At 35.1% G+C, this 10,397-nt stretch overlaps 1 protein-coding gene across 1 annotated transcript; it reads right to left on the bottom strand.

The window, feature by feature from the left end:
• Positions 1-2,167: 2,167 nt before the first annotated feature.
• LOC131848738 (pro-resilin-like) lies at positions 2,168-6,961 on the bottom strand. The gene is made up of 7 exons (XM_059198676.1): positions 6,956-6,961; positions 6,278-6,339; positions 5,468-5,575; positions 4,448-4,722; positions 3,852-3,955; positions 3,207-3,341; positions 2,168-2,827 (listed from the first exon to the last, which is right to left on the bottom strand). Exons 1-7 carry the CDS (start codon positions 6,959-6,961, stop codon positions 2,660-2,662), a joined length of 858 nt encoding a protein of 285 aa, XP_059054659.1. The 3' UTR covers positions 2,168-2,659.
• Between the last annotated feature and the right edge of the window lie 3,436 nt (positions 6,962-10,397).

Genomic DNA, 10,397 nt, shown 5'->3' with positions numbered 1-10,397 from the left:
TAATAAATTACATTTTTTTATGATATTACAGTGTTTTTTTTCTGCGCCATTTTTTAATCTCACACACACACGAATATTGTTTTTTTTTATTGGGTTTGGGCTATTGTCAGATGCTTGTAGCATCTATAGCACTGCGATCTACGTAGATCTATTGTGCTCGCCCTTTTTTCAGAGTCTGCTGCCTAGACCCGTCAGGGACAAGAATTGAAGGATATTCTTAGGAGCGATGGTTTTTATCTCCTCGGGAAAGAGTGTAAACTTTCCAAAGGGGATATTTCGTTTATGCATGAGTGGGCTACAACCACATAGGATGTGTAGTGGCGTTTCCTCTTCAGTTTGGCAATATCTTTACGACTGTTATCCCAAATGGACTAATCAGAGCCATTGTCAATTGTTTACCATTGTCGATGTTGAACGGTTTTTTATACTACTATGGTGGCAAACTAGCATACGGCTCATCTGATGGTAAACTGTTACAGTAGCCTATGGACGCTGGAAACACTAGGGGTGTCACGTGCGCGTTGCCGACCTTTAAAAAACCTTCATATAAGGGATTGTTACTAATGTGAACTTATAACTCCATTGCTAGCACTGTACCATGTCAATTGACCTCCATGCGGTTCCGTAGAAAACCAATTATAAATTTATGGTGAATTTACCAGGATGGGCTAACTGACCTGACCTCATACTCATCAACCTCCACTGGTTCCCGGCCGGCGTCTACCGTTAACGCAGGAGTACCAACCCATCATCCTTAGGATTGTCAATGTAAACGCAATACTAGATTTATCTGAATTCAACGTGGAAAGGACTGAGTTAGGGGTTGTAAATCAATCTCGTATTCAGTACCATCTTGACAGTTCAATCGTGGTTCTTATGTAGTGGATAGAAGAGCCATTTCATTATCCGTATTACAGCTCGCAATTTCTCCCTACTGGCTGACATTCTGGTCATCTCCTGGAGTGGACCGTCTAAAAACTGTCTTAAGTACCACAATAGTAGAAAATATAAAAAAAAACCGCATGTATAATAAAATCCTTTATTTATTTACATTTATTTGCATTACTACTTAATCTAAGGCTAAGGATTAAGAAAATACAACAGAGCAAAGGAAATAATAGAAGAATATAAATATCTATATAAAAAAGGTGGGCAATTTACACTGTAGTTAATAGTAAAACAATAGTATTATAAATTTGAAATAATAAAATAAATGTCACTCATAAGACTGGCCTTTGTATGCCCACATTATTATTAGAAAAAACAAAATAACGAAATATGTTTCCTTAGTCTCACATACAACGAAAATTTAATTAAAAACTTAATTTAATATACATATAATAATAGACATATTTAAATAAATATAATTGTCTAAGTCCAATAATTAAATAAATAAAATTAGATGAAAAAATTGCAATAAGTAAATACAATACAAGCAGTTTTTAAACTAAGAGCGATCTCAGAAAACATTCGAATATAGAGTAATAATTCAATAATATGTACAGAGACTCATCCAGATACAGGGTTAGTTTCTTGTGTGTATGACACAAGAAACTGTAACATTTTCATATATAAGAAACAAAGAGGAAATCTAACAATATGTTTTGTTGTATTTATACTAAATTAGTCATGTGACCATGCTGTTTGTATGAACGATTTAATAATAATTTTCACTTTACTTTAAAAATGTAGTTTCAGTACATTATAGCTGCTCTTCGGTTACAGCTTCTACAATTATTTCTTATTTAAAAATTTTGATATATATGTACTCTTTAAAATAGGCACATATAAATTAAAAAAGTAGCTATATTTTTTTATAAACGACAAATCAAATTATCACTCAGTTAAATTAACAAACAGCTATATATATAAATAATTCCGTATCATATTGCTAAAAATATACACTGCATACTACACCGTCAAAAAACCAGTTAATACAATATTTAGATATTAAATATTGCGTAAATATATTACTTTATTGCCCAAAAGAAATATATTCCGCCATTTTAATTTTACAATTACTTATACACTATGCATTTTGTACTCTGATTCCATTGCATACGTCTCAAAATCCTTTAATGATGCGTAAGTCGTCGGGTTCTATCACAATTTACTTAAAAATAATAACTGATGCTTGACAATCGGTAACTAGAAATGCTCGAAATAAAATACAAGAATTTTTAGGTAATTTTTTATCTGTACTAATATTATATAGAGGAATAAACCAAACTCATAAGAGAGGTAATGCCTCTCTTTTGAGTTTGGTTTGGACAATCTTCTACATTACTAATCCGATTTTGAAAATTCTTTTACTGTTGGATAGCCTGTTTATCAAGGAAGACTATAGACTACATAAAATCACGCTACGACCAATAGGAGCGGAGCAGGAATGAAAAATGTTGCAGAAACTGCGAAAATGTAACGCGAAGTTGCTCGGGTCATAATAAATGTGTATTTAGTAATTAAATGAAATAAATATAATATGCAACTCGTTGTATTTATATTTTGAAGCTCTTATTAATAATTAATTTTTCTCTTTCCTAACATTCCTCAATGTTCATTTGTCAAACATCCAGCTAAAACTTTTAAGTGTCATAAACTTAATAATAAAAATATATTTAATAAAATAACATCGAATTAAACAATAACAAAGTGATGTTTAGTACGGACCGTCGTTCTGGTAGCCTTGGTTTTGGTAGGCGTCGTTCCCTTGGTAACCGACTTGGTTCCTACCGGACTGGCTGTTCCTATCGTAACCGCCGGTCCCTACATCCTCGTAAGAGATCCTTGGCTTGTAGCCATCTTGATCGGCTTCGTATTCCACAGTCTATGATAAAATAAAAAAATTACTACCTACGATAGCTACCTACTGTCAAATCTTACATTTGACGGACTCAGTGGTGTAGTTTTAGCACACCGTAATTCCGATGGTCGCAGGTTCGATTCCTCTCACAGCATAAACTTGTATTATGAGTATGATTGTTTGTATCGGTCTGGGTGTTTTCTATGTATAATATGTATTTCTTTACGAAAAAAATCTATGTATTTGTATCAGTTATCTAGTGCCCATAACAAATGCTTTAGCTACCTTAACTTAGGACTAGATGGCGCTGTGTTAGTCGTCCAGGGTTGTTTATTTATATTTATTCCCACTTTACAGAAATTGTAGGTCTAAGAGAAATAAATAGAAGAATTAAGATTCATACCTGTTTCCTGCCGTCCGGTAGCACCACATAATACACTCCCTCTGCTCTGTCGCCCTGCCTTGACTCACGGTGACCAAAGTCATTGCCTGACTGCTCATCTTTTACCATATATTCGAAGTTATAGTTGGCTGGCTCCTGAATATTGATTTTTTTGTTATATTAATAATTGTCCATACATCTAAGTAATGTAAATAAGTTGTCATAAAAAAAAGATATTCAGTTGTTTCTTGCCAGTTCATCTCAATTGAATCTGTATACTGAACTGGATGGTAGGGAAAAAAATATAATATAATAATTTGACATTCATAACGGCTAAAATGGTCTACATGAATAAATGATTTTTTAATTTTAAAATTTGTATTTGCTTTTATTGTCATAGACTATATTTCTATATCACAGGCAAGTCAAGAAACAAAACAATGTATATGCATGTTTGTCAAATACATGCGTATTGTGTGTAACGTTTTTTTTTATTGAGGTCGATCCTTATGTAGTACCCTCTGGAAACAATGGTTAATATCTGGTGATTTTGTCACGTTAGAGGGACCGATTTGATTGTTTTTTCCTATCATCTACCACTGCCCTGCCAGCATACAGAGGTAGTACAGGCGGGAGCAACATTTACAATTAAAAAAAATGACTTACCCCGTTAGAGCCATCATCCCCATTGTAACCACCACGTCCAGGAGGCAGGTAGGCACGGCTTTGTGCAGCTCCAAAGTCATTGGAGGCTCCAGAGTATTGACCACCTGAAAAAAATGAAAATTGATTAGTAAAGAATCAAATTCTAGCACTGAATTATCTATTGCTACCTGCCGCGGTTTCACCCGCGTAAAATTTATAACCTATGTTATTCTGATGTATAATCTATATTATTGCAAAGTTTCATTAAAATCCATTCAGTAGTTTTTGCGTGAAAGAGTAACAAACATTCATCTATCCATCCTAACTCAGAAACTTTCGAGTTTATAATATTCGTAAGAAGTAAGATTGTTCTTAAAGCAATCTCTTGTAAATGATCAGTCTGTAAGAAATTGCTTTAAGCGATGAGGCCGCCTTTTGTTTTGGACATTTATAGAATGTTCCTTTTACGTAATTAATTTTCTGTATAAACTTAAGGATAGCCAATATGCACGCCAGGGATGTCCTGGCGTTTCAGACGTCTTTAGACTACGGTAACCGTTTACCATCAGATAGCTGTACGCTTGTTTCCACCATAGCTGTATAAAAAAAAAACATACCTCCAACACTTCCAGATCCTGGAGCACCGTATTGCTGCGAAGGAGCAGACCTTGGGGCACCATACTGACTGCTTGGTGTTCTTGGGCGTCCATTTTGTCTATTTTGCCCAAATTCAGGGGCACCGTATTGAGAAGATGGTTGAGATCTGAATTGAGATGATGCTGATGGTAATCCATATTGGCTGGAAGGGCTCTGGGGCTGTGGGGCTCCGTAGGTCGATGAGGGACGGGAGTTACGAGAAGATGGGGCTCCGTAGGACTGAGATGGGCGACTTCTGAAAGGAATAAATTAGTTTTTTAATTTATGAATATTGTTCAACCTGTAGTAATGATTTATTCTGGTGTGGTACCGGTTTTAAGAGATGAATATGCTCCAACCACCTGTGCTAATGGTTTAATCCGGTGAGGCACCAGTGGAGGATGATAGAATATAGATGAAGTGAGGTCAATTAGCACATAGTTGCGAATTGTGAAGGAACAACATGGAGGTCATTCAGACATGGTACATGATATGGTTGGGACCTGTCCCATAATTATTTACGGATGTAATTTGAACCAGAACTAGTAAAAGCAGTAACAAAACTGACTATGTGGTTAATTTATATGCGGTCGAAGTGGGAGCGAGAGGTGCCAGAAAATCTTTCTAGAATCTTTTTAAAGATCTTGGCCTGTCAACAACTGCAGTGGATTCTATCTAGAACGTGTGTCTAAAGCCGTACTAGCTGGGTCCTACTAGGTTTGTCTGGGCAGGGAGAGAAACACGAGCGGTGAAGGTGAGTGTTGACGTAGGTCGGCAAGGAGCCTCTTAAACCTACACCCTGGACACAAGACCCGGGAACTGCTCGTATTTCCTTCTCTGCCACATGGTGGGCACGGCAACCGTACGGTGATTCCATGGAATGCTAAGAATTTCATCTCACTTTCTCTGTCTTGATATGTGTTCTGTTTAAATACACGAATAGTTGTCTCTCCTCTTTGAAACTATAAGTATAAAGTAAAACGTATATATCAATTATTTACCCGAAAACAGCGTCGGTCTGCCTCTGAGCACCGAACCCGGGACTCGAATTTGGAGGACCGTATGTCTGGGACGGTGCTGACGAGCCTCGTTGTTGTGGAGGCAAGTACCTGTTCATAGTAAAAAAAAATTACCTTCGGGACTATAATCCCAGATGGGGTAAGCAGACGTATTATCAACTGTGGCATGTTTTTTTTGTTGGACAATTCACACAGCGCCATCTAGTCAAACGCTAAGAGCTTGTTATGGGTACTAGGCAATTGATACAAATACTTATATACATTTGTATTATAAACATGTACAACATTTATTTGAAAAGAATACGAGCTGAGTTGAGTATTCTTGTCAGTTCTCCTCATCTTGAAATCATTCCGAACTGACGGTAGATTTGACATATCATAAGAGTCTGTAATAGACCTACATGAATAAAGATATTTTGAATTTGAAATTGTTTTTGTAAATACATAATATACATAGAAAACACCCAGGCCGATACAAACAATAAACTCATTTGTACCTCGCGAGGAATCAAATCCGCGACCATCGGAATTAAAGCTGTCTGCAAAACCGCTAAACTACCGAGGCCGTCATTATATACATATATAGAAGAGAATATAAAATTTGCAAAACTCATGCCGTAATAAAACGTTTGCAAGCTATAGCTAGCTATTGACTGAAGGAAATGTCAAAATAGTTCATTGAAATAGTGTTTATTTTCGAAAATCGTTAGGTACCTGTAACACCTCAATGGTGATTTATAAAGAGCTCTAAATATCCATTGTGTGAGACGAAGGTTGCAATTCGATGCTTACCTATTGTCAACTGGAGGTTCAGCTATTATAGAAGCCACCATTACAGCTAGAACGATTAAAATCTGAAATAGTAAATAGAGATATAAAGATCACTAGTTAATATATAATAATAATAATAAAATAAAAACTTGATAAAATCGTAATTTACACTTGATAAAATTATAGGTGATGCCGCGGAATGTTTAAGAAGAATCTTTAGATATAATTAAGAAAAAACAAAACAATATGTTGTTTTTTTTTTGGTTTCGTTATACTTTAGGAACTGCAAATAGGAACTATGCCCATACAGCCATGTCTGTATGTTACACCGTTCCATGCTTATAAGCATAGAAGAAACAAAACAATATCACCGTTCTTTTTTTTTGTTTCTGTATATCCTTTAGGAATCAGCAAATAGGAATTATGTCCATACAGCCATCTCTGTTTGTTATGCCGTTCTATGCTTATAAAAAGAAACAAAACAATATCACCGTTCTTTTTTTTTGTTTCTGTATATCCTTTAGGAATCAGCAAATAGGAATTATGTCCATACAGCCATCTCTGTTTGTTATGCCGTTCTATGCTTGACGTTCTATTTTCAAACTTAGTAATTTTATTTTTAAGAAACAACAAAAGGCTATTTGTGTTCACAAATAATATCTAAAGCCAGTGACAACAGAAAAAAATCCAGTTACTTACCTTCATTTTGGATGTTATTTCTTTAATATTTGATGAATAGCTGTAATATAATATACATAAAAATGTATTAAATAATTATACAACTAAATTATATATCTTAATATTAATACTTGAAGCAAACATTTGTACGCTTTTTATATGGGGGGCATAAAACGCAAAATTAAAGTTTAAGAGAAGGTGGTGCAGTAAGTATACAGTATGTATACAGACAGAATTTTATCCAAATCGGTCCAGCCGTTCTGAAGTAGTTACGTGACAAACACACAGAATAATTAAATATATACTAAGATATTAACATAAAAATATACCTTATTATGGCACTATTTTACACACTTAAGGCCAATTCCAATATTATATACTATATACATATATAAATATATGTGTTTATATTTTATGTATATATATAAATTTAATTGTGATATATTCACAGTTTGTCTAAGACTGAAATGTTAGTCGATTAGGATCCCTTTGGGTAGTATAGAAGTCTTCGGTGCTAACGCGCATTAATTTTATCCAAATAGGTCCAGCCCTTTAGGAGTAGGTTAGAGATAAACACAGAATAATTATATACTAAGATATTAACTAAATATATACCTTACTATGGCACTATTTTACACACTTAACACCAATTTCAATATTATATACTATATATATATATAATTATATATATATTTTATGTATATAAATATATATATATTTAACTGCGATATATTCACAGTTTGTCTAAGACTGAAATGATGGTCGATTAGGATCCCTTTTGCTTATATACTATTATGACTGATTAGTTCAGACATAGAATGCATCTTCGGTGCGCACGCGCATTAGGGATGTCACGTTCTCCATAAAAATATCAATTATTTATGATGGCATATGTATAATCTATTTTTTTTAGAACCCTAATATTAGGTTCCACAGCCAATGTGCTATTGTGACAGATGATTTTTTATCCGTGGATAAAAAATTAGATAGGATAAAAAAATCTACCGATTATATTAATAATCGATTGAATTATAATGGATTTTAATTAATCTTTATATATAAAAATTACGTGTCACGTTGTTACATAGGAATTTTAATATAGTTATAAGTATTCTAATTGTAAACCTGTTTATGATGTTAAATAAATAAATATATTATTATTATATACTTAAACACTTGCACCCGTGACTTCGTCCGCGTGGAAAATAACTTTAATTTTTCTAAAATAAAAGTAGCCTAAGTCACTCCTTATTACATCAGCTACTTGTCAAAAAAAGTCTCGTCGAAATCGGTCCAGCCATTTCAGAGATTAGCCAGAACAAACAGACAGACAGATAAAAATTGTAGAAAATGTTATTTTGGTGTATGTACCGTATTTATATTCACATGCATGTAGTAAATAACGGTTATTTCAATATTACAAACAGACACTCCAATTTTATTTATATGTATAGATTAAAAAATCGTTTATTTGTGCCAACCCTACTGCGCATGTTTGTGAGTGTGTGCGTGCGTGTGAGAGTGATCGTCTCGGCGCATCTTCTAATACTACGAAGGTTGCTCTCCTTTTGATAGTAATCATATCAAACGATAGTTGCGTGTGTGCGTTGTATCCAACACGCGGTCAAGAACATACGTATTTATGTGTGTGTATTTAATTAATTGATATAATTGGTTCAATTCAAATGATCTTATTATGAGAACGTCGAGGCCTAGTCATTAAGTATTAACTTAAACTGCAAAGGTCGTGACTTCAAATCTGGACAATACCAAAAATCATATTGCAAAAAAATGTAAAAAACGGCAGTAGGCACGCGGCGAAACATCTCTGTGCATTTTCTACCGTATATTGTCCACTTTGTCTGCATCACACTTACTTGATATTTATTATTATACTAGCTATTGCCCTCGGCTCCGCTCGCGTTTATTTAAAATTGACAAAGTTTCATACAAACTTTCATCCCCAATTTATCCCCTTGGGGATAGAATTTATCAAAATCTTTTCTTAGGGGATGCATACGTCATAACATCTACCTGCATGCCAAATTTCAGCCCGATCCGTCCAGTGGTTTGGGCTGTGCGTTGATAGATCACTATGTCAGCCACCTTTGAGTTATATATATTTAGATGAACTAGCTGTCCCAGCAAACGTTGTTTTGCCATATAAATTAATAATGCTATAAAAATAGGGGTTAGTGATAGAAGGGTGAAAATTTAGGGTTGTATGTATTTTTTAATGACACAATAAAAAAAAAAGTTTTGTCCAAAAAATAAAAAAATAATGTTAAGGGCAGACAACTCTTATCACTTAGTGGTAGGAAAATAGATAGTAGCCGATTCTCAGACCTACTGAATATGCATATAAAATTTCATAAAAATCGGTCAAGCCGTTTCAGAGGAGTATGGTAAGTACCATTGTGACACGAGAATTATATATTTACCCCATTTTTGCAACATTTTCCACTGATGCGTCGCTTCTATTGGTCGTAGCGTAATGTTATATAGCTTAAAGTCTTCCTCGATAAATGGACTATCCAATACAAGAAAAAATTTTCCATTCGAACCAATTGTTCCTGAGATTAGTGCGTTCAAACAAATAAACTCTTCAGCTTTATAATGTTAGCATAGTTTAATACCAGCTGCTGTTTCACCACCATACCACCATGCCAGAAACTGAAGTACCATCCTGATCATCTGGATGAATGACGGTTCTCCACAGTTTGTCATCCAGAAACTTTTTGCGACGCACAACCACATTGTGGAATCACCTTCCAGCAATGGTATCTCCGACCCGATACGATATTGAAACCTTCAAGAAAAGAGCCTCCTTTTTAAAAGGACTGCAACGCACTTGCAATTCCCCTGGTGTTGCGGGTGCTAATGAGCAACGGTAATCACTTACCATCAGGTGAGCCGCATGGTCGTTTGTCCCCTGTGTTATAAAAAAAAAGGCCGGCAACGTACTTGCAATTCCGCTGATGTTGCGGGTGCTCATTGGTAGCGGTAATCACTTACCATCAGGTGAGCCGCATGGTCGTTTGTCCCCTGTGTTATAAAAAAAAGGCCGGCAACGCTTATTTATGCTCATTGGTAGCGCTATAAAAAAGCTTATTTATCCCGCTATAAAAAAGCCTTGCTTTCTTCCATGTTGGATACAAATATATATATGAAATGTGGTTATTTAATTTTAATGCACAAAAAGAATGTGTACATATGACGGACTTAATACCTTGCGGCGTTTTTTTTTTAAAGGATGATAATGGAACGGTGCACCCGCCTGCGCTAACGGTTTACGCTGGCGGGGCACCAGTGGAGGATACCCTAACTTGAAGTCAAATCAGTTAGCCCAACGTGACAAATTCACCGGGAATGTATCACTATGGTTTCCAGGAGGAACCGCGTGGAGGTCGATCTGACATGGTACATTGCTAGCCATGGGGGTTACTAGTTCCCATTACTAACA

This window comes from Achroia grisella, unplaced genomic scaffold (assembly GCF_030625045.1).
Source record: "Achroia grisella isolate CSIRO2021 unplaced genomic scaffold, CSIRO_AGI_Agris_v1 utg1090, whole genome shotgun sequence".
Lineage (NCBI taxonomy): Eukaryota > Metazoa > Arthropoda > Insecta > Lepidoptera > Pyralidae > Achroia > Achroia grisella.
This window is presented reverse-complemented; position numbering and strand designations above follow the sequence as displayed.

Excerpts from the sequence above, each read along its gene's own strand:
- LOC131848738 (XM_059198676.1), bottom strand. Across the intron at positions 5,576-6,277 it reads GAACCTCCAGTTGACAATAG|GTACTTGCCTCCACAACAAC; the intron begins GTAAGCATCGAA and ends TACTATGAACAG. Across the intron at positions 4,723-5,467 it reads CAGACCGACGCTGTTTTCGG|AAGTCGCCCATCTCAGTCCT; the intron begins GTAAATAATTGA and ends TATTCCTTTCAG.